This window comes from Phyllostomus discolor, chromosome 5, assembly GCF_004126475.2.
Source record: "Phyllostomus discolor isolate MPI-MPIP mPhyDis1 chromosome 5, mPhyDis1.pri.v3, whole genome shotgun sequence".
NCBI lineage: Eukaryota > Metazoa > Chordata > Mammalia > Chiroptera > Phyllostomidae > Phyllostomus > Phyllostomus discolor.
Window position 1 is genome coordinate 143,289,180 of NC_040907.2, and position 25,435 is coordinate 143,314,614.

A 25,435-nucleotide genomic window follows, 5' to 3' on the forward strand; every position below is an offset into this window, starting at 1 on the left:
AGGAGAGAACTTCTAATTCTGGAGAAAGCAGTAGACACTGCAAGCAGGGCATATCAATTCTTTAGCTCATGAGACATTTAGATTGATCTGAGGAGGAACTCTTGACAGTGAAGAAAATGGGGAATCATTTCTGAAGGAGCTCTGGGCAAAGGAAAGTTCTCACCTCTTTGGGATAGTGTTGTCATCGTCCCAGATTAAAAAGGACCGGAATGAAGACTTGTCAAGCTCTCCTCTGGCTCAACAAGTCTTGACTGTCTCCCAGGACCCGAGGCTCACAAGCTGTCTGAGAGTTACACAAGTTTACAAGACTGTTCTCAACTTGCAAAGGTTTTGAGATGCCTCCAGATTGATGAAATCCAGGCACTTTCTGGGAAGCAGAGCAGAGCACATCATTTTGAGCTCTGGCTCCCAATCCAAGGTGTTGACAGCTTTACTTCAGACCTCAGTAAAGACTTGACTTCAAGATCCTTTGAAACAGTTCAGTTCCACAGGGAGAGCCTTTTGCCAATCTCCAGCTCTCAACAGATTGACATGGTTGCGGGTATTATGGACACATCAAGTTGAGCTTGCTTTATTTGAGGTCCAGAGGATGAGGAGTTCTGTCTTAATTCTAAATAAGGTTCTCAAACAGATGTGAGGTTTGCCACATAAACAGCAAACTCAAAATTTCTGTGCAGGGGCTAACCGAAAGAAACCATAAAGTCCCAGCCCTGGCTGGCATGGCTCAGTGGATTGAGTGCTGGCCTGCAAACCAAAGGGTCCAGGGTTTGATTCCCGGTCAGGGTACATACCTGGGTTGTGGGCCAGATCACCAGTAAAAAGGTACATGAGATACAACCACACATTGGTGTTTCTCTCCCTCTCTTTCTCTCTCCCTTCCCCTCTAAGCATAAATAAATAAAATCTTAAAAAAAAAGAAACTGTAAAGTTCTTATCTCATTTTATCCTAGATATTCCAGAAAGTACCTGCACTATCTTGACTACTTAACAACTCCCCAGTAAAGAGCAGCCAGGGATTTAAAGCAGTTGTTCAATCCAGGACTACGTCGCGGTTGTAGGGTGTTGCAAAAGGGGGTTGCAAAGGAAACTGAACAGCCAAAGTTACAAATCTACACCATTGTGCCTCAGGTCAAGCCACAGCCTCTCACCATCTATTTTTCTCTTTCTTCCTTCCCATTCTCTGCTCCCCGCCCTACCCATTTTTTCAGGATGTCTGAAATGTTCTCAATTAGGCAAAGCAATTTAGTTCTCCTCACTCCTACTTCCAAGCTGGCATTGTTCTCTTCTGGGTCCTCAGCAGGTAAAAGAACCATCTCTTAAAAAGGACTGAATTATGGATAGCAAATATTGGATGTTATCACATCTAATACAGCATTTTCTTTATTAGACAATAGCTGCACACCTAGTTAACATGATCTGTGTTAACAGAGAGGTCAGAGGGACTGTGGCAACTTCCACCTGTGAACATCTGCCGATTCTACTCTTCTCGCTACACATGGCCTTCCTCACCTGCTCACAAAACCAACAGAGAGTTCGTCCTTGCTGTTTCCTTTCTAAATTGGCAGCAGTGATGGCAGCCTCTGTCAGTTTTTCTGTTGCTCTTGTCTATGACCTGAAAATTTAGATCACAGTCATCTGATTCTCATTCCCCCCTTACCTTCCACTAATAGTGGGTAAAAAAGACATCCAGTCATCTGCACATCTGAGCCTTGTGTGCTGGACCAAGTCTTGGCCAATGCAAAGGTCTTTTGTAAATCCCAGCCTGACAGCCACAAGCCAGAACCAATACCACAAGTGAAACCGTCCCTCTCAGAGGGCAGGGTGGCAGGACACAAAGGTGGAATGCTGACACAAAAAGGGACTTAGAGTATTTAATGTTTAAGACTCACTTCTTAGTGTGGGTGCTATATAAATCTGTAGTTTGGAACTGCTTTTAGTTACAGAAATGCCAGGCAGCTGTGGACTCCAGGCTCTTTAACCTTTTGTTCACTACTTCTTGAACTTTTCATGACCTGTGTGCATCTATGGAACTTTTCAGCAGCCCTGGACAAAGTTCAATAATGGGTCATACTGAAGTTTCTGATTTATTCATGGATTTAAGTATTCCATAGCCCCAATCTTTTATTTCTTCACCAAAAAAAGAAAGAAATTTATTGGGTTCATGTTGACAAAAAGTCTTATGAGTTCTTTTAAAAGCTCATGATATTATTACGAGGCAACATGACTCTTCTGTGTTTTGATTGTAAAGATGAGTTAATGTTCTATATATTGTATATATCAGTGCATCCATTTATATTTATGAGGACTCTTACTTGATTCCAAGTCAGTGGTTCAGCACAGCCTCATATATCTATGTTCTTCCGAATTCTCACTTGAGCAGACTTCATGAAACCTTGTGTTATGTGGGGACTACGGAATCCTCAGTTCTTAGCACAGTGCCTGGCACACAGAGGCAGTCAATACCTATTTGGAAATCATTAATTGTTCAACTGAATAAGCTGAGAATTCAAAACATATAAGGCAAATACTTGTAAATTCAATTTCTCTGAAAGAAACTTCTGTAAGATATATTTTTCCCAGTAATACATTCCATAGAATATTTTTAAAGCTTTTTTTTTTGATGTTATATATTTAGTTGCTTTTCCACTTTCCCCCCATCTCTGGCATCGATTTTCATACTGAGTTAGCTTGCTTGACAAGTGGGAGGACAAGTGCCGCCTTGGATGTGAATCTTTCCCATTGAGGAAGGCTTCATAGGGACACCAGAGGCTGGGAGGGACCTGCTGTTTGCTTTTACTTTGTGTGCAAATGTTCTCCCTACATTTCATTTTCTGAGTTATTTTATTTTCTAAGGAAAACCCATTTTTGTTTTTAGAAGTGGCAAATATTATGTGAAATAAGGTTCGTTTATTTTATAATGTGTGATTTTAATTTAAATGACAGCAAATGGATATTTATTTTATATATGACATATGCATATGTATATTCACATATATTTTATATATACATTCATTCCAAATAAAGGGTGGGGGTAGGACAGTGTTAGTGACAAAAAGAGATGACTCTTACTGGTCTAGTTAGGTACCAATGTCAATAAAATACAGTGGAGTTACAGTATGTGAACATTTATATTATATGGATTTACCTAGCCACACTTAGCATCCTGCCCCAGGTAGTGAGAAAAAATAGTTTCAGTGCAAGGCAGTTAGATTTTACATTAAGAAATGTCATTACTGGAGCCTCCCATAATTTAAAACTAGCATAATCCAAGATGAATTTTTCCACAAAACTGGCACAGGAATGCAGGCGTTTCTTTGCTGTCTGACGTGGCCCCACCACGGGCTGTAGCAAAAACATGGTTTCCCATTGACCCAACCCTCCAGCTTCAAAACTGGGTGACTGTTACTATTAAGCAAACTTCTGTGTTTCTCTTATCTCAAATGTTGCCAATCATCTGAGAATTTATTAACATTTTTATGCTACACTATTTCAAATTTGCATAACTCTGATTTTATAAATTGCTACTGCATTGGGTAGCATTAGTGCTTTCACCCACCAACCCACTCCATTTGTACAGAGAATTTAATCTGTGAGGAAATACGACTGCTATTTTTTTCTTTCCAGTGTGCCTTTCATAGTAGAAAATATCACTCTGCCCTACAAAAGAAAACCAAGCATTTCATCTAGCCTTACCCAAAGAAACCGAAGTCTATTGAATGCTGGAAAAATACTGAATTTACTGCAAGTTACATCACTTTCCAAAATGTCATGTCGTTTTAAGGGATTTTCAAAGACAATTTTGAATATACATGGTTCTTTATGTGCCAAATTTAGAACTCTACCTCCCACATAAGATGTGACTGACTTGAAGATAATAGGCATTATTTGTTGCCAACCCGGCATTAACTACTTTGTTCTTTCTCTCTAACAAATCCTTATTTTGTTCAGGTATCTACTCCTCATATGACTAAAGAGAAAATTATCCTAATACCCTTCGCAGGAATAAATCTTAATTTTCCTAGGCTCATCACGACAGTCAGCCCCCTGGCCAGCGGTTTGTTTCAGACTGGTCGAATAACCCAATTCTGACCTATGAGATTCAAGATGAGGCCAGTTGAGGAGTTTCTGGAAATATTTCCTTGATTCTTAGGCAGGGACGGAGACAGGGAAGAGGAACTATTGTTCCTCTTCTTCCTAAGCATGTTGTTGGGTCTGGCTGGGACCCCAACAGTCACTGCCATCTCTACCAGTCCTCTTAAGATGTCAACATCAAAAGTGGAAGGCAGCACAGGGGGATGAATCCTAGGTCTTTGAAGATATTGCTCAGTTCTTGAATCAATGAATTCTGAAGTTTCTTTAACTTCTTCTTCTTAGATAATATATCAGTAAGCTTGGGCTGTCATAACAAAATACCATCGACTGGCTGGATTAAACACCAGAAATTTATTTCTCTCAGGCCTAGAAGTTGGGGAGTCTGAGATCAAGATACTGATTTGGTTCCTGGTAAAGAGTCTCTTTCTGGTTTGCAGACAGCTCACCTTCTTACCTTCATAACTCTCCTCACTTGGCCATTCCTCGGTGTGTGCACCAGGGTGGAGAGGGACCTTTCTCTCTTCCTTGATTTATATGGCCACCAATCCTACTGGATTGAGAGCCCACCCCTATGACCTCAGTTAGCCTTCATTACTTCCTAAAAGTCCTCTCTCCAGATATAATCACACTGGGGCTTAAAGCTTCAACATATGAATTTTGGGAGGATGCTATTCAGTCTATATCAGATAATATAATAAATGTCCTTATGTTGTTTAAGGAAGCTTAAATTGTTTCTTTCTCTATTATACATTACCAAATACATCCTTACAGATATCAGGTCTTATGAAGCAATACACAAAGGGCAATATCTAATTCATGACATATAACATGAGAGGATCAAGGGCTATTTTCCTTTCTTAGAACAAAGCAGTTGCAGAGTTAAAAATGGTTAGTCCACTTCTGGTCAAGGTAGCAGCGTAAGTAAACACTGCTTGCCTCCTCACACAACCACATCAAAATTACAACTAAAATATAGAACAACCATCACTCAGAACTGTCAGAAATCTAGTTAAATGGAAGTTTGACAACTACAGAACTAAAGAAACCACATCCATCCAGACTGGTGAGAGGGGCAGAGACATGGAATAGGCTGGTCTTGCATCCATGTGTGATGATTAAAAATTTGGGGGGGATATCTCAGGAGTGAGGAGTCCCAGCTCCACACCAGGACCCCTAGCCCAGGGATCCAGTGCCAGGAAGATAAGTCCCCATAACTTCTGGCTGCAAAAAACAGTAGGGATCAAGTCAGTAGAAGAAACTTCTGGAGTCCCAAGCAGTTCCTCTTAAAGAACCCACACAAAGACTTACCCAGACTCACTCCTTCTGAGCTCCGGCACTGGAGTGGTAGCTTGAAAGGAACTAGTGGCATACAGGGAGAAACTGAAATGTCTGAGATCAAGGCAGGAGCTGTGGACAGCTTTTTCTGAGACAGAAGAGCAGGCAGAGGCCAATGTCCCTTTTCTGAGCCCTCCCTTGATAGAGCCACAGAGCTGGTAAGTGAGGGCCATATCTAAGACTCTATCAACTAGGCTAACACTATCTGCCCCACCCTGGGGGTCCCTTGAGATTTTGTCCCACCCAACTTATGGGTCTACCCAAGTTATTAATTGTGACTTTTCCATATGAGTGGCTGGTCTTGGCTCATGCTTCACAACTTCCTAAATCCTATCAATAAGCAATAGCTAAGTGGTCCCAGACCTGGCACCAGCAGCAACCAGCCCAGATTCACATCTTGGCTTCACCTGGGAATCTCCCAGACCGGCACAAGTATTTCAGATTGCTTTATAGCTTATGCAGGGTGGCCATGGGAAAAACAGGTTGGGGCTGACCTTGGCCTGCTCCACCCAAGAAACTGTAGAGCCTGCACAACCGGTGGATAGCTACAGACCACGTTGGAGCACCACCACCCTACTCCTGCACAGCCGATCCTCCATGGAGGGTGCAGGTTGGTGGTCAGTGGTTACAGCCAGTCCTTGTACCTGATTGGCTAGGGTAAATCCCTCCCATTGATCTGTCAACAACAATCAAGGCTCAACTGCAAGAGGAGGGTGTATTCAGCCTGCACAAAAGAGCATGACTCAAGTACCCAGCTTGGGTGATAGGGGAGGCTGTGACACTGGACCCTACAGGACACCTATTATATTAGGCCATGCTACAAGACGCAAAGTCATATCATCTCTATCTAATACATAGAAATAAACACAGGAAGGTTGCCAAAATGAAGAAACAAAGAAACATGGCCCAAATGAAAGAACAGATCAAAATTCCAGAAAAAGAACCAAAGGAAATGGAGATAAGCAATCTATCAGAAGCAGAATTCGAAACACTGGTTATAAGGATACTCAAGGCACTTAATAAAGACCTCAACAGCATAAAAAAGATCCAGTCAGAAATGAAGGATAGACTAATTGAAATAAATAACAATTTACAGGGAAACAACATAGAGTGGATGAAGGTGAGAGTCACATCAATGATTTGGAACATAAGGAAGCAAAAAACAACCAGTCTGTATAACAAGAAGAAAAAAAGAAACCAAGGAAATGAGGATAGTTTAGACAGACTCTGGGACAACTTCAGGAGGTCCAATATTTGCATGATAGGCATGCCAAAAGGAGAAGAGAAAGAGCAAGAGATTGGAAATCTATTTGAAAAAGTAATGAAAGAAAACTTCCCTACTTTGGTGAAGGAAATAGACATGCAAGTTCAGGAAGCACAGACGGTCCCAAACAGTATAGATGCAAAGAGGCCCACTCTGAGACACATCATAGTTAAAATGCCAAAGGCTAAGTTTAAAAAAAGAATCTTAAAAGCAGCAAGAGAAAAGCAGTTATGTACAGGGGAGTTCCCATAAGACTGTCAGATGATTTCTCAAAAGAAACTTTTTAGGCTAGAAGGGATTGGGAATATTCAAAGTCATGAAAAGTGGGGACCTACACCCAAGATTGCTCAACCTAGCAAAGCTATCATTTAGAATCAAAGGGCAGATAAAGAGCTTCCCAGACAAAAAACAAACAACCCCCCCACAAAAAACTAAAGGAGTTCATGATCACCAAACCACTATTATATGAAATGTTAAAGGGACTTATTTAAGAGAAAGAAGAAGATCAAAACTATGAACAATAATATGGTAATAGATACATATCTATCAACAACTGAATCTAAAAAACAAGCTAAGCAAACAAGAAGAATGGACAGAATCATGGATACGGAGAGCATTTTGATGGTTGCCAGATGGGAGGGGAGTGTGGAGTAATGGGTGAAGAGGTGAGAGGATTAAAAAGTACAAGTAGGTAGTTACAGAATAGCATGGAGATGTAAAGTACAGTATAGGAAATGGAGCAGCCAAAGAACATGTACTAGAGACCCAAGGACATGAACAATGGTGTGAGGATTGCCTGAGGGAGTGGGGGGTGCTTGGTGGAGGAGGGCAAGGGAAAGAAAATTGGGACAACTGTAATACCATAATCAATAAAATATAATTAAAAATAAAATAAGATAAAATAAAATTTAAAGAAATGATTAGTCCATTGTTGTTACGGGGCATTTCATGAACTGCTGATTGTATACATATGTGGTATCATGTTAATGTAAACAGTCCACCCCTTAGGGAGTTTTAAGTTATAAAAGAAACATTTTTCTAAGATCACGTGCTTTGATATAAAAACATACTCCAGCCTGGTTCCACCACTATAAAGTTCTGGCAAGCCAGAAGACAAGAGTTGATGATTATGTCAAGCAAGACTTCTAACTAATGGCTCAATGAAACTATCACTATATCATAAAACACTGTAACAATTGGAAATGGCAATCCCTTTCAAGAATTCTGTAATTTTAGATTATTACACTTTATTCCATAAAAAGCAGTAGCTCAGCGATCACCACAATACTACAGACAAGAATACACTTCACCTTTTTGCCTGAAATGAATCAGTTATGTTTATTCTTGCAATTCAAGTATAATTTTTATAACTATTTTCAACACAAAGGATGGAGTGCAGATTTTATGGCATTCTAGTAAAGCTTGTATGAAACATTTTACCTATCATTAAGTTACATTGTATACAAAGTAATTTTACGTAGTCTACCAGAAGAAAATAAGCAAAATGATATTAAAGTGAAGGATTTTCATAACAACATAAAATTTACCTTTTTCTCCCCTAGCCTGGGAAGAAGAAACAAGAGCAACACTTATCAAATTTTTTTAAAACACAAACTCAGCCAAGAAACAAATGATGAGAAATATATTTGCATGTAGATAATCCATTTTAAAGCCATGGATCTTGGGCCATTTTGAAATCTTAAACCTTCTGACACCATTTTCATGAACTCAGTAATACAAACCATGTTGTGAATAATTTTTCTGAAAAACTGCTGGTTTCACTGTGTATTTTATTATTGGCCAAATATGACATTAAATTTTATCCCCTGTGGCTTGGAGTTAAATGCTTGCTCTGTGCAGAATGGCAACACTCAATTAAACCGCATTTTTCATGATCTACACCCACCATTGTTACTGTATTTAAGGGAAATAATGAAGGCACTGACCTATATTGCGTTTCTTATTATCAATGGAGATGAAGCGTATGCAGGGATTACTGGTGATGTACTGCCCAGCCCAAGGGACATCAATCTTCGTGCCAGCTTCATAAAAGAGGCCCAGAGCATAGCGAGAGGAGTAGCTCACCAACTCCAGTTGCTGCCTTTGGCATTCACTAATTACTGTGGAAGAAAAAGCACAGGGCATCAAACTTGCAAATATCATCTTTCCTTTTGGTACATCAAATACAAAAGTCCTTTAAACTAGTTCCAACTGCTTCCACCAATTCCATCTCACTTATGATGAATTTTGAAAGGTAATGTGAAATAGCATCAGCTTTCATTTCTTTCAGAATGATTACTGACCTTGGCACAATTATTTTTACCACGCTGAAGGTCCAAACTCTTTAGACTGGCATTCAAGGCTCTCAAAATTTGGCACCAAGTTGCTTTTCTAGCTTTGTATCCTAGTTATTATCCTGGGATTGTCTGGCCACATTATAGATGCCATATACTGAGCATAGGACAAGTCTTTGCCAAACACCTGACACAAGGATTTCACTCTATCCTCACAACTGCTCTGTGAGGTAGAGTGTTATTCCTATTTGACAGCTGGGGAGACCGATGCTCCATCTTTCAAGGACCTCTTAAATTCTTCCATGTCACATAGAGATTTGTTGGCTTGTCATCTTCCTGTCAATGGATTATAATAGTTCCTTAAGTACAGGGACTACACCTTAGTCATATTTGCTATAGACCTCCACCCTCCTCATTATAGGCACACCAAGGATTAAAGTATAAAAGTATAGAAAGGCAAACACAGACCTGCAAAGCTAGTTAAAATATAGGGGGTAAATAATTAACAACTGGAAAAAAGACTGGGAAACAAATTAGGTAGGTTTGGGTTCAAATCCTGATTCTGTCACTTACTTAATCATTCAGTTAGAGTGCTCTCGTCTATAAGTGGCAACACTAGTACAGGGTGTCTGAGTGTGCTGTGAGGGTTACATGAATAATGCATAGCTCAGTGCTTGGCACAGGGTACGTGTTCATGAGATAGGCACTTTTTCTATTACAGAGATGAAATTATTTAGGAAAATGGGACGATGTTTCATCCTGGGGTGGAAAAGGAAATTTCCTTCACGTGTGAATCTCCATCTTCAAACTCTTTATTCTAAAGGGTCTCAGGGAGCTGCTTGTTCATATATGTATGGCATTAATAATTTGCATTTCAAAGAAGGCCATAGTTCTACTTTAAAGGTCTATACAGGCAAATTCAGAAATGCAATATATGAAACATTTTCATTAAGTTGGTAAAAAATATCCTAAATAAAACGGTAGTGATAGACAGACGTCAAGGATGACAGCTAATTTTAGCTAGACCTTGGAGAAGTGATTTTAGGTGGTCGAGAGAAGGCAAGAGGGGTATTTAACGAAGTATTTAAGCACAGCAATAATCCTACACATTATTATAACACATTCCTGGCTACGAAACATTTGTAGAACTAAGACCTCATTTAATCTTCACAAAAGCCCTGCATGGTAAGTGTATTTACCATCCTCATTTTACCTCTCTAGGAAGCTGAGATTCAGAGTGGTCAAGGAACTTGCCCTAGATTACACAGCTCCCAGCTCACGGGGTCAAGATGAAGCCACAATCACTGCATCAGAGTCATGCACAGGAACTCATTACTTTGTGCAATCTGCCACCCTCCCCCACCCCCCAACCCCGCACGCCCCTGATCTGTAAGTCTGACCTTCAAAATGAACTTTGGCATTGCTTTCTCCTCAGATATTAATGATTACTTTGCACACAGAAGTCTAAGCCATCACTCCCTTTGACCATCATTTCCTGCTTATTAAAAGATATTAACTGCTTGATGAACAAATGATCTTCTGACATTGGCCTCATTACACTCAATGTGTCTTGGGCTTCATTTGATTATTTGATCTGTTTTTAAAGTTCTGGCTTGATGTCATGCTTGACTGCTTTCCGAGGGGGAGGAGGTGACGAAGACTAATACCAGCAGTTGAGCACATATTGGAGTCTTAGTGATATCACTAAGTTTCCCAGTTTTTCGATTCAAAAACAAACCAACAAAACTGTGGAGTCAGCTATTTAGTAAGTGAAAGGGCCTAAAACTCCTTTTTTTTTTAAACACAAAGTGAAGGGTCAACTAGGTTGACAACCAAATGGGACCTTCCGCTCTCCCCACATGCACATTTGCACATTTAGCTAGTTTTTAGACAAGCTGCCGAGTGGCAAATCCCACAGGGTAGCCCTTTGAAAAGGTAATTGATATCTATATAGAAACAGAAATTAACCTCAAACACCCTTGTATGCTCTGGGGGCTCTCCAATTCATTCTGAGAACAAGGAGGTGAGACTTCTGATGGAAACGGTCTCAATTTCTGGACATATTCACTTACCAAAAGTTCATTTTCAGGGCCTTAAAAGTTTTTGATTCTTGCAGGACCTAACAAAATGTTCTAATTTTGCTTGAATGTTTTTTTTCTTTGAAAGTTTTTCTTATGCAAATGCCAGAGGGAACATCCCTGGGCCCCAAATATATACATTTTTAGCAAGAAAAATGGTATATTCTTTACTATCATGTATTTGTACTATCATGTGTTATCTATCCTAAAATAATTTCTCATATAAAAATGCCCAATTCAACATAATGAATCTTTATCTGGATGTCCTAATTACATCCTAATTTAATTCTGAACCACTAGGATAATACACTCTCTGTAACTATGCACACATGTACTTATAATATTGAATATAGGTTTCGACTATGATGTGAGTAAAGTGTCTATAAATTGTATTGAACAGGGTACTTTATACTCCCTACTTCCATCCTTTAGAAGAACTTTCCTTATTCCGTTCTCCTTGTGACTATGCCTGTGTGTGCATGTAGTGTGCGTGTGTGGGAATGGGGGAGGTGGAGGACAGAGGGAGAAACAGGAAGTGGTGGAGAGAGAGAAAAAGAAGGCCTGTCTGTACTCCTGAGAACGCCCTCAAGTAATTTCATTCTTTGTTTTCTTACCTATCAAAGAGGCTAAAGATACACATTCTGTCTATTTTTTATGTTTTTTGGCGATAATATTCATTCATTCATTCATTCATTCATTCATTCTTGAGGTTATGCCAAGCACTGTCCTAGATGATAGGGATATGAAGCAGAAAGATAAAGAGCCTGCTCTCATGTTGCTTACATACTAGTGGTAGAAAGACCAATGATAAATAAATGACCTACTAAACGGTGTGTCTGTTGGTGATAACTATAAGGAAAATAAAGCAAGGTAAAGGGATAAAAGTGACAGGTATGGGTAGTGAGTCTATTTTAGATAAGCTGCCAGGGGTCTAAGTCTCCTCTGAAGATTTTATCCTGACTTACATGTGAAGTTACTACCAGTTATGAGCAAAGAACAGACATGACCCAGCTTCTGTTTTTAAAATAATAATTTTTAAAATTATTATTGCATCCCTGGCTACAGAGATGTGCAACAGGGGAGTTAGGGCAAATAGCTCCACAGCAGTCGCGGACTGGGGAGAACAGTAGAGAGGTCAGGAGTCACTACATTTTATATGGAATATATGCATATGAGTGTGTATAAATAAATACATTTACATTATAATTTACATATATGTCTGCATTATGTGTTCATATATATGTCACACACACATATAAAACTATACCTAATATAACTTTTGATGTTTAACATACACACAGAAAAGTATGCCTTGAAGAATTTTTAAAAGGGAACATACCAGTGTAATCACTAGTTATATTAAACAACAGATCATTCAGTGATCCTGAATTCGAACACTATAGATTAGTTTAGCTGTGTTTGAATGTCACATAAACAGAATGATGCGGTATGTACCCTTTGTGTCCGGCTTCTTTTACTTAATGTTAATGGTTGTGATATTTATACATGTTGTTACGTGTAGTTGTAGTTAATTGTAGTTTACGTGGGAAAGTATTGCTTCCATGTATATACTACACTGTATTTATCCATTCTACTGCTGATGGACATCTGGATTGTTTATAGTTTTTGGAAATTACAAATGTAATATGAAGAACATCTGTATGTGTTTCTCTTGGGTACATACAGCTAGTACTGGAATTCCTGGATTGTGGGGTTTGCTTATATTCAGCTTTAGTTGATACTGTCCTCTGCTTTTCTAAAGTGATTGTACCAATTTCTACTTCCACTTGGGGTATATGAAAGTTCAGTTGCTCCATATCTTTGTCCAACTTCACTACTATCTGCCTTTTATTTTGGGATGTAGTACTATTACGTGGTGGTTTTAATTTGCATTCCATGATGACTAACATTTGGAAACCTCTTTCAATGTTTATTTGCATATCCTTTTGTGATTGCCTGTTCAGATCTTTGCTCATTTTTCTTTTGGGCTGTCTGCCTTTTTCTTACTGCTATTTAGGAGTATTTTAGAAATTCTGGATATGAGTCATGTATGTACAGTAAAACTTTCTTCTCCTTAGTGGCCTGCCTTTTCACTCTCAAACACATGGTTTGATGAACACAGTTCTCATTTAATTTAGTACAATTTATCTTTTTTTCATTTTAGTGAGTACACTATTCTGTTTAAAAAACTTCTTGTCTACTCTAAGGTCTTAAAGATATTTTCTTATTTCTTTCTTTCTGAAAGCTTTATTCGTTTACCTTGCATATGGTTTTGCATATATTTTTGAATATTAAGCAGCCAGGATTTCTGTTGGCTTGGAAAGGTGGTGTGAGGCCCCCCAAAAATCAAATGAGAAATAGATAGAGTGTTACTTCTCACCTACTCTAGTGAAATAAGTAACAGCTTTATTGTTCCATAATCGTTGCGGTTACAATAGAAAAAGAAGACACTAGACTAGAAGTAGCCTGAGACAAAGACTGAGACTCATGGGCTTTGTGTGTCCAGGATCCCAGGACACTGCCTGGTATGACATGGGCTTTCAGTAAACGGTAATGAATACATCCTCATTGTAGAGTATTGGAGAGCACACAAAGGCGTAAAGAGACAAAAGGAAAAATAATCACCGTATTCTCATTAGCCAGAGAAACAAACAACGATTAACATTTTGACATTTTCCTGATTTTTTTCTTTAAACATGGCTGTGCTCATATAGTACATACAATTTTGCAAAGTGCATTTTTGCTTAGGATATGACAAAAACCCCTCATTGTACACATAATTTCTAATACTTCCATAATTTGATAGAAAGGTTGCTGTGTAATTTAACCATTCCATTAATTTTGGACATTTCTTTCTTTTTTGTCTGTTATAATTAAAGCTGTTATGCATATCCTGTGTCTAGATCTGTATCTGTGTTTTTAATTATATCCTTTAGATAGAATATTGGAAGCAGAATTACTGTTAAATTGATTTTCAGAAAGACTGCACCAATTTATACTTCCACAGAGTGTATGAAAGACCCATTTCACCGTATTCTTGCTTGTGAGGTTTAATATACATACTAACCTTTTTTTTCTTGATAATTCAATAGATCAACACAGATACTTTGGTTTTAATACCTATTTCTTTAATGACTGATGAAACTAAACATTCTTCAAATGTCTACTAGCCCATGTATGTTTTCTCTTTCAGAAACAAGCTGTTCACGTCATGCTGCTAATCGGTCTACAGGATTCTTCACGTTAGTAGGTTAAAATGAGTGATGCATTATAGAGACTCTTCATTAATTATGTTATAATTTTAATGTGCTGTTTACTTTTTATTATTGTATATATATTATAATACTTATGTCAATGATCTTACCAGTTGTTTTCTTTCTTTCTTGTGCACACTCAGACACCTGCCGGTGCTCTTGGGCTCTCTCTCTCACCCTGCTTCCCTCCCTCTCTTTTCTGTTTAAACACTTAGGAGGCCAAAACTTGATTTGTGCTGGTTATTCTTTCTCCCCCAGGTCCAGGCCTTCTCTGCTCTGCTCTGCTCTGCGCCCAGGGTGACTGCCCTCTCTATAGGGTGAGTTCCCTGGAGTTCTTTTCTGGATGGTATTGGCCAATGAGAGGCTTAGACAAGAGACTTCAGGGCGGAAGGCGACAGACAGTGGAATATTGATTCCTTCTGCTCCTTCCTGCCTTGCCAGGTGCTGGCAATGCCGACTTCTGCAACAGTTAAAGGTCTTTTTAGGTAGCTCTGATTCCAAGGCTCCAGTTCTCAAGGGGATCTGGACATCCTGTTTTCCTCTCTCACCCACTCAGGCCTAGCAGCAGCAAGGGCTTCCTGTTGTTACTGTCCCAGGGTGCCACTTTGTCCTTCGCTGGTTGCCTTAACCCTAACTGCCATTCTGTAAATGCCCTTTCGTTAAAGTCTTCCAGCGAAAATCTTTTTGAATACACCATCCATTTCCTGCTGGGACCTTGACTGAAAAAATATTTAACTATATTTTCTTTTAGCTTCTTCTAGAAATAATGCACTCTGAGGCAAAACATGACACATTCTACTCTTACGGAGTTCTAGAGATCAACTTTTCAAACCAAGGAGTATTCTGAATGAGAATATTTTGTGCTTCACGAAGGTCTGTGTTTTCATAAGTAAACAAAGTACTGCTTTCGATTATATTTTTTCTTCATCTAATTCTGGCTTTTTTTTGGCATGAAAACAAATACTTCAATGTTGCGAGTAAAGCAAACACCTTTTGGCACTAGCACGGCATTCACCATAAATACTGTAGTTAATGGTAAACACTGCTCACACTGACAGTTGGTGCTCCAGAGCCTTAATCTCTTTCCAGGAGTTTGTTGTCTATAGCCAAGTACAGAGGATTGCTAAATTCCTGATTTGCCACCATCTGTGAAGAATTTCAACTCAGGGACAGTTGAAGTTAGGATGTCAACTTGTATTATAAGCATTTTAAGGTCTGCATCAGGGGACACTGGCCACTCTTGATTTACTTATTGTTGCTTTTATCTTTTATGTTGAATTCCACGAACGTCAAGAGATTTCCTGCACTTTTCATGTTAGACCATTCAGCTCTGTGGGCACATGAAACCAGCAGAATTTTAGCCAGAATAGCCAATTCCTCTTTACTCAAAGTAGCTGTAGAAATAGTGCTAAAATACCCAATTTCCATAAATAGTTCTCCTAGCAGGCCACTGCAAGAGTTTGAACTGTTACCATTCACAAGCTATTTCTTTTGTGTAAAAGCATCACAGAATGTCTTGTTTCTCTTCACCTGGAATAAATTGAATGGTCACTTGGACTCTCTAGGTATAGAAGCCATTAAGCCTGGAAGCACAGTTTCAAAAACAGTTTTGGCAAGCAATAAATCTAGAGTTTATTGGTGACAGACTTCAGCAGTTATATATCTATGTGGAATTTCCCTGGGGAAAGATTTCTTTCATCCTGAGAAGCATCTCTAGAGTCAGAAAAATCTGGGTTTGAATTCCAGTTCTGACATTTACTGTGTGACCTTGGTCAAGTTGCTTAATCCCTTTAGCATCTGTTTTCTTGTAAAATGAGAAGTATAATAAAGCCTGATTAAAGGATTATTAGGAAAATTAAATGAGATAATAGTAAGTGCTTAGCACAATGCCTGGCACATAGTTGCCTGCTCGCCAAGCTGCCCCAGTGGCCTTTGAAAAGGAGTATTTAACTATTCAATGTGGCTGTAGCTAACATTGTAACTCAAAAGCCTTTTGACTTTCTCCCAACCACATGAAGTCTCTGCTGGTTTACAAACTCACTACCCACTCTCCCCTCTATCTGGATGGAAGTCCTGTGAAACTAAAATGATAGTGAGCTGTTTCTATAGCAACTAGTTCTAACCACAGGATTAGAAAAATAAACATTTTTTAATGTAGGAGCCGTTTTCTAAAAGAATGTGGGATTATTTAACTCAAACATTATTTGCTGTAGGTCTACTGTGCACCCAGCACTATGCCGGTCACTGTAAAATACCTTTAAAAAAACACTCAGCAGAGTCTACGATAGAATTTAGACTGAAGCGTAAAGTAATTTTATCCTGGTTATTACCAATTTTATCCTTTGGAAGCTTCTCTTTGGGCTTCAGAATAAAAATGTAGTTAGCTTTCCTACTCTCTGTACAGAACATATACAGTCAGCCTGGAAACCACAGTAGGAAGGTTGGAAAATGCTAGCGGTATTTCCATGCCCTCTAAACTTTCAGACTATTATGTCATCATTCTTTTTGTAGGAAAAGCGCTGAGTTTCAGATGAGAAAGAATATGAAAATAAAGCATTGTGTGTCCTATTATGCAAAATGTCACAGAATATCATACATATTTTACAGCTATGGCCCTGTCATTCACCAGTAATGTAGAAATTTTAAAATTCACAATAATAAAAGCTTGATTACATGTCACCTCATATTTTTACACAGATACTTATTTTTATATTTATCGCTAGCATTACTTTAAACGGAGGCAATGACTCGGTGAATTAGTCTAACTCAAAACTTCTGTAGTTTTAGAAATCAGAAAGCAATGTTTGCAAGGATCTGGAATCTGCGATATTGTGGCAAAAAGTCAGAATTTGGTGATGTAAGCTCTAGGACGCTCAGAAATATGTTCATCTTGTACTTTGCAAATCCTCTAGTTTCTTTTCTATTTACGTAACAACAACTCCCCACTATGCTTAGCTAAAGCCAAAGCAAACAAACTGAACTTGGGGAAAAAACTGTAATGGTACCAAACTTCATTTAGTGGAAGCCTACAGCATTTTGCTTATTTTCAAATTAGTGTGCTCTCAGAACTAACAAAAAACTCAGTTGGATGTAAGGCACAATTTTTTTTGATCTTCATATTAGCTTAACTGTTCTTTGCAATGTTTTTTGAAAGTTTGTTTTCTTAATATGCTGGTTGGTACATTTAAAAATATTGTTCATTTTTTATTTCCATTTTATTTGTGCTAATGAATTATAAATTTTTACTGCTAGGTTTAAATCATTTCCCCCTGTTTTTCTTTTCCTTTTTATTATTGTTCAAGTACAGTTGTCTGCATCCTCCTGTTTTTCTTCTGAACTTTCACTGCAAATGTTTAATCTGAATGACGTGACAACAGAGATTATCCTTAACTGAACACTTGCATTTGTGAGCCTCAGCAAAAATCGTTATGTGTATAAATACGTGCATATCAATATAATACGATTCACGTATTTCAACTCACAGAGCTTCAATTTCCTCATCTGTTAAGTAGTAATATGACCTAGCTTTAAAAAGTTGTTATAAAGATTAGAAGGTTTGTGTTCTAGGTATTATTAAAAAGTTTTTGAAATTTTATATTCCAAAATAGGGGCAAATAAAAAGTAATAGTAGCAATTGTTGGTGTCATTGCTGTGGCAAGGAAAGGGACAAACAAGATAGCCTTAACTGGTATATACAGATACACTTGTTAAGAGAAGATTTAGAAGCGGGAACAAGGAAGGAAGAAAATAATTTTTTTCTTAACTCATTTCTGGAAAGACATAATTTTATATCCAATTTTGTAGCTTCAAGATATTTGTTTCTGATCTATAGCTTTAGTTATATAATATTTTATCAAAAAGTTTATTAAAATATTTTTACCAGGTATTTTTTTTTACTAGGGATCTGTTATTAACCAAGATTGATATACAATTAACTTGAATAAAATTAACCATAGCATCTCTATAGCCTGAAAAAAATAAGTAGTTTTTTTCCTTCTTATGACATATTCCAGACCCATGATTCTACCATTTGTAGAGTCAAAAACATAAATTCTCCATTGCTTTCCTGCCCTAACACACCCACCTCACACACCTGTTTACTCTTTGCTGGCAGGTAAATGTGTACATCTGTTAGGTATCTCCATGATGGGGTGATAAATAGGATCTTGTCATTGCATTATTTAAAGAGCAAATTCCGGAGATCAAACCTTTTCCACACCTGTGTCTGCTTAAGGACATTAAAATGGAGCTAGGCTCATTGATTAAAAAGACATTTAGAGTAAAATTATTGGGTTACCTGATGAAATCTTTTCAGCCATATCTGGTTTCACCCTAAGTTATGGGTATCCCACGGATATGAGAATTCAATTGCAGATCTTCTTTGTAACCTCCGCCCAGCCGACCTCGCCCTCACCTCTAGCTTAGGCCGCAAACTGGCTGTCCTGGTCAGGCGGACACCTAATAGCTTACTCTTGCCACCTCCCTTCCTAAGCTGCAGACCCAGATTACCTCCTCCGCATTCGCTCTCCTCCTTACCCAAGTTGTTCTGTTGTCTCAGGAAGATCACTTTTTAGCTCACCAGTTGTCTTCTCTTCCCTATCTCTTTTATTCTATTTATGAAGAAGACATGGGCCCATACCCCAACAGTAGAACAGAGAAACTCTTTGCCTGCCAAATAAACTGAAAATGGCTTTAATAGTTGGTGATGCAGAGATAAGGAAAGCCACATATTTTGTGGCATAATAAGAAGTAATAAAGAACCTGTAAAGAGTTCCTTGAAGTACCCTTCAGAATCTCACAAAAGACTCTACCTACCTCTCCTCATCTGGCTTTCCCTCAATAACCCGTGTCCGATACAAATAGAACAAATGTATTGTGTTGTATCTTGTTTGGGCAAACAGGTAGTATTTCTATTATATTAACAATAAATAAGCTTTTGTGGACAAGATTGAAATAGCAGATTAGAATATTGGTTCTGTGGGAATACACATTCCTAATTTGGAAAAAAATATTACCAACAAATAGTTTATAAACAGAGCGCTGCCTGGAATGGGAACTGATTTATGCTCTGCTTTCTCACTCGGTACCAATTTCACTGTGCTAGCTTGTCCTCTTGCCTAAAGACTCAGGGACATCGGTACAGAAGGATATAATCAGAATAGACAGCTCATAAAAAAATTAATTCACCTCTATGTCAAATAATGCTTACTGAGAAACTGAATTGAATGATGCAGCAAATAAAATATTTATTTCTTATATGCAATATAAATGAGTCAATGTCATTCTGAGAAATGTAACTTTTTAATTTGCTAACTTCATGTTTGTATTTTACTAGCAATTGCAAAAGCATAATCTATGATTCTCTTACTAGTGTCAAAAAGATGATGCTGAGGGGAAAGCAGCATCAGCTATCACTCCAGCTAGCTTGGGAAAGCATGCAGTTTACATTGTTCTTCATTGGCCCCTGAATCCCTGGCCTTTATGTCTATGGTGGCAGGTAACAAAATCAGGGTTGGATTATAAATTTGCATAACCATGCATGCAGTGATATAATTATGTGAGAGATATATGAATCTTATGCTACATGTAGTTAACTCTACAACTGCCAATATATAAATATAGGTACAGTAAATAAACATAAAATTTTACATACCACATTTATATGAAAAGAACCCAGATGGCTTTGGTAAACAACACATTTAAAACTTATTTTCTTTTTTGAAAAAAATTTTTATCTGTTCTAATAGTCTTGGTAAATATACTACCCTATATGCTAATGCACTTAACATTACTAAAAACAATGTAACAATTTAAACTTCACCAGAAATAGCAATTCATGAATTACAAATCATTTATTAAACTTAATAAGTTTTAATATAGAAAAATTATCTTGGAACAAAATAGTACTTTATTTCTTAAAAATCAGATAAAATTAGCTCCATTTGAGCTTCTTACTTTCTTGAATATAATTCAAAAGTATTCTTTAAAAAGCTGAAATACAAGATAATGTACATTTCCGTGTTTCCCTCTCTTTCTTTCTCTCTCACAAACACACACACAATGTAGAAGACAACTATAAACTACAGGGGAAAAAAGCATGTTACGTTCAATATGTTATGAGTATATGCTCTAAAGTTGAAGAATTAGTTGAATTAAGGAAATATTTTTGCTTTTGTTTACTTAAATGTGAAAATTTAATGCTATGTAAGCAGAGTATGCAAAATAAGTAATTTTTCACATTCTAAAAAGTAGCCAGTTTTTAATAACATTTGAGCAAAAATAAACTCTTTCCAGACCAAGAATTTTTTAAAACCTTGGGAAAAACACAGTGCTAAAATTTAGTCCAATGTTTTTGTTTTTCTTGTCTTCCTTTTTATCACCCCTCCCACTGTTTTTATAAAAAAAATTAATGAACTGGGAAGAATTACCAATCCGATGTGTGATTGTCTCGAGTTGTTTGATTTGCATTTTCTTTTTCTTTTTTCTTTTTTTTTTAAAGATTTTATTCATTTATTTTTTTAGAGAGGGAAGGGAGGGAGAAAGAGAGAGAGAGAGAAACATCGATGTGCGGTTGCTGGGGGTTATGGCCTGCAACCCAGGAATGTACCCTGGCTGGGAATCGAACCTGGGACACTTTGGTTCCCAGCCCGTGCTCAATCCACTGAGCTATGCCAGCCAGGGCCTGATTTGCATTTTCTTGATACACAATATGGCAGATAGATTTTTCCCTAGATGGTTGCAACAGTATCCTCCATCCTCCATTCTCTTCTTACATCCCTTTTATCAAGAAATAGGATCTATATCCTCTTCCCTTGAATCTGAGAGAGTTTGTGACTAAGGCAGAACTGACACTACTGTATACGATTTTTGAGCTAGGTCATAAGAGTTGCTACAATTTATGCCTGGTTCTCCTGGGACACTTGGTCTTGGATCCCAACCATCGTATTATGAAGAATCTCAGGCCACTTGAGAGGTGGCTTAGGTTTCTGGCTGACAGCTCCAGCCTACACCAGCATCAACCCACAGACTGTAGTGAAGATGCCTTATGAAGATAACAACCCCCAGCTGTTGAGTCACCCTCCAGCTTTTGAGTCTTTCCAGCTTAGATCCCAGACACTGTGGAGCACAGACAAGCTGTTCCCATTGTAACCTGTCCAAATTTCTGATCTGTGGAGTTTTTGATATAATACAATGGTTGTTTGTCACTAAATTTTGGGATTTGTCACACTGCCATAGAAAACTGCAGCAACCAGGGAGGTGAGTCATCTTTTCATATGTTTATTGACCAATTGCATGTCTGCTGTGTATTGCTTATTCATTAACTTTGCCCACTTGATCTTGGGTTGTGTCTTTCTTGCTTATCTGAGAGGCGTATCCAGAAAGTATCCAGCCAGGTACTATGAAAAGTAGAGACATTTACTGAAGAAGATACAAGATACAAGAAACATTGTACACAGGACAATGATGCATCAGTCCCCTTCAAAGTGGGCACCTTGGGGTCTCACACAGTTAACCTAGTGTCTCTTCCACTGTTCAAAACTCTCTGCAAAACCCTTACTGGAATCACCATCAGCTGCTCCATCACATTTTCCTGAATCTCATCAATGGTCTGAAATCTCTTCCTTTTCAAAGGTGATTGTAGTTTTGAAAAAAGCAAGAAGTCACAGGGCTCCAAATCTGGGCTGTAGGGGGGCTGAGTCACCTGGGTGGTTTGATGTTTCACCTAAAAACTCTGCACGAGATATGATGCATGAGCAGGCACATTGTCATGATGAAGCTGCCAATCACCTGTTGCCCATAGTTACAGCTGTTTTTGTCATATTGCATCTCTCAAACAACAAAGAACGTTGAGGTAGCATACCTTATTAATTGTTTGGCCTGGAGGGTGATACTCATGATGGACAACACCTTCCCAGTCAAAAAACGCAGTTAACATGGTCTTGATCTTGCTCAAAGTCACGAGCATGACCAAGACCATGCTTGTGACTTTGGCTCACCTTCTTCAGGTGTGGAGAACCAGGTGACTTCCATTGGGATGACCGGGCCTTCATTTCCATATCATAGCCGTAGAACCACCATTCATCTCCAGTTATGACCTTCTTGAGGAAATCTGGTTCATTGGTAGTGGTTTGAATTGAGTCATTAGCAACTGCAGCACGATGTTCCTTCTGCTATGGTAGCAGAAGTCAGAGAATGAATTTTACCACGACATGTTGCATGCCAAGATCCTGCACCAAAATCTTGACATAGTGGTTTTTGGAATCCCCAGATAAGCTTTTAGTTCTTGTAATGTCAGTTGTTGATCTTTGTTGATCGCAGCCTGTACACATTCAACATTCTCAGGTGTTCTGCTTGGTGCAGGCCTTCCAGAATGTGGATGGCTTTCAACAGATTCTTGACCATCTTTGAAGTGTTTGTGCCACACTTTTATTTGTGTTGCACTTGTTGCATCATCCTCAAAAGCCTTCTGAATCATCTGAATAGTTTTCACAGAGGAATGTTCAAGCATGAAGCAAAAGATTTGGTGCAGATTTGTTGCTCTACTCAGTCATTTTGAATGTGACAGCCTCACAGTACAGATAGTCACTCAATGGTGTCTACCGCCCTCACTGACTAGTACAGTGAAGTCGTCATTGTTCACAGTGGAGCATTCCAGTCCACTCTGCTTGGCTGCCAGTTTACCTCAGTGTCATGCAAACCATTCTCATTATATTAACAATGGCTGGACTTTTTCCGGACAGACCTCGTCATACATTTTGCATATAATCCTATATTCGTTACATACATCGCAAATGTATTCAACCAATTGCTTGTTAGGGAATAGAAAAGTTTGAATTTTATATAGTGAAATCTTTAAATTATTTTTGTTTTTAGTTTTGGAATTCTGTCTTTTTAAAGGAAAGTCTTTCCCACCTGAAAACTATAAAAAATCCTATATTTTCTTCCAATACTTTATTTAGGATCAACTGTTTAATCCACCTCTAAGTCATTATATCATGTTGTATGAGGGAGAGCAAATTGAACTCTTTATTAATGGAGAGTTGTCTTTATATCATTTATTTAAATAATCCTTCTCTGAGTTGAAATGCCTTTTTTATCAACTAAATTCTTAAACATATGTCTATTTCTGGACTCTTTCTGACTCATTGATCAATTTGACAATTTCTACATAAATTCTGTTTTATTTTAATTTCTACAGCTTTTTGGTGTGCCTTAATATCTGGTAGAACAAGTAATCCAGCCTCACCATCCCACCCCCAACTTCTTGTTGAATCTTAAACTTTTCATCTTTTATATGAATTTTGAATCAACTTGCCAAGTGCCTTGAGAAAACTGCTTTGACTTCATAGATTAAAGGGGGGCCAACTGATATATTTATTATATTAAGTCTTTTTGTATGTGAATATGCTATACTTCCTGGTTTATCCAGGTCATCTTTTAGGTCTTTCACTGAAATTTCAGAATTTTCTTCATGTACCCATGTAGAACTCTTGTTCAGTTTATTCCTAGGCAGTTTACTATTTTTTTCACTTCTTGAGGATAATTTTTTAAAAATATTATATTTTCTAATTAGTCATTGTCATAGTATGACAAAATCATTAAATTGTGCATATCTGTATTTATACCTATATGTATCAAAACATATTTTGTATTTCTTGTGCTCATTTTTTCCTATTTGCTCCTTCATTAGTTATTATAGGTTCTTGGTGATTTCCCTTGAATTGTAGATGACCATTATGCCATCTACAAATAATGGCAGGATTGTCTTTTCCTTTCTAAATTGTGTCACTTCAATTTCTTTTCTGTATGTGGTTGCATTGGAGAACATCTCCTATACCAGTGCTTCTCAAACTTTAACGTGCATGCGAATTACTTAAGGGTCTTGTTAAAGTGCTGCTTATAATCTTAACAAGCAGCCAAATGATGCAGAACACATTCTGAGTAGCCAGATATCTACTATGTTAAGTAGCAGTGATGATACTGGTCTCTTCTGTCTTATTTGTGACCTCAGTAAGAATTCTAATTACCCAACCCAATAATGGGGATAAAGAAACAAAGTTAAGTACCTTAAATACCTTGCACAAGTAACAAATGACAGAGCAAGACTCCGACCCAAGTGAGCAGTTTTGAGGCCCTTGTTCTTAATACTCACTCTATAGTAATTTTTGTGATAAAACAAAGATAAATACATCTGAGGCTGTTTTAAAATGCAGATCACCTATCACCTGTTTTAGAAAAAATTCATCAAAGTTCTTATATGAACTTTAACATTTAGTCACCTAGAAGAGAGGTTGGTAAACTACATTCCATGTCCCATATCTGACCCCTGTCTATTTCTCTATGGCCCTCTAGCTGAGAATGGTTTTAAAATTTTTAAATGACTGAAAAATAATCAAAAGAATAACATTCAGTGACATATGAAAACGACATGATGTTGAAATGTCAGTATCCACAAATGAAAACGTATTGGAACCAGTCATGCTCATTTGTTGGTATATTGTGGTTGGTTGCTTCTCTGCTCCAAAAGCAGAGTAGAACGGTGATGACGCAGACCACACAGGGTGCGCTCCCATGGCTGGCAATGCTGCTGGGTGTGCTAAGAACACCTGACGCAGTTATAATTTTCTGTGTTTCAAGCTGCATTTTGGCCTATGACACCTTTTATTATTATTTTTTGAATTACCACTGCATACTCATGTCAAAATAAGAGATAAGTGGATTTCAAATGGAATGTACAGTAGAGTGTGGATGGTTTTACTATGGAATTAGATGGCAAAGCACCGTGTTTATTGTGGAATGACGCTGTAGCCATGCTGAAAAGTACAACCAACATCGGCATCACTGGATTCCAGCACTCATCACAACTCACATGAAAGCAATGGTCATTAAAATTAAAAAAATAATAATGAAACAATTCATCACAGCAGAATTTTTTCACAAAAATGAAAAGTGATAATGAGGCTGCAACCAAGTTTCTGAGTGCCTCCTTTACTGCCTAAGCAAGGAAAGCTGTTTGCCAATGGTAAGTAAATTAAATTGTTTTATTGCAGCAATTGAAGAAATTGTCCAGAGAAAATAAAGTTGTTTAAGACTATTTTTTTTCTGGTGAGAAAAGTT

General features: G+C 37.9%; 1 protein-coding gene across 1 annotated transcript in view; it reads right to left on the bottom strand.

Annotated features, from left to right (window-relative positions):
• The window catches only part of RNLS (renalase, FAD dependent amine oxidase), a 250,858-nt gene that overhangs the window by 48,816 nt on the left and 176,607 nt on the right, over positions 1 to 25,435 (bottom strand). The window contains exon 5 of the mRNA XM_028512789.2: positions 8,638 to 8,811. Within this exon, the coding sequence (XP_028368590.1) occupies positions 8,638 to 8,811 (174 nt within the window). The remainder of the gene's footprint in view (positions 1 to 8,637; positions 8,812 to 25,435) is intronic.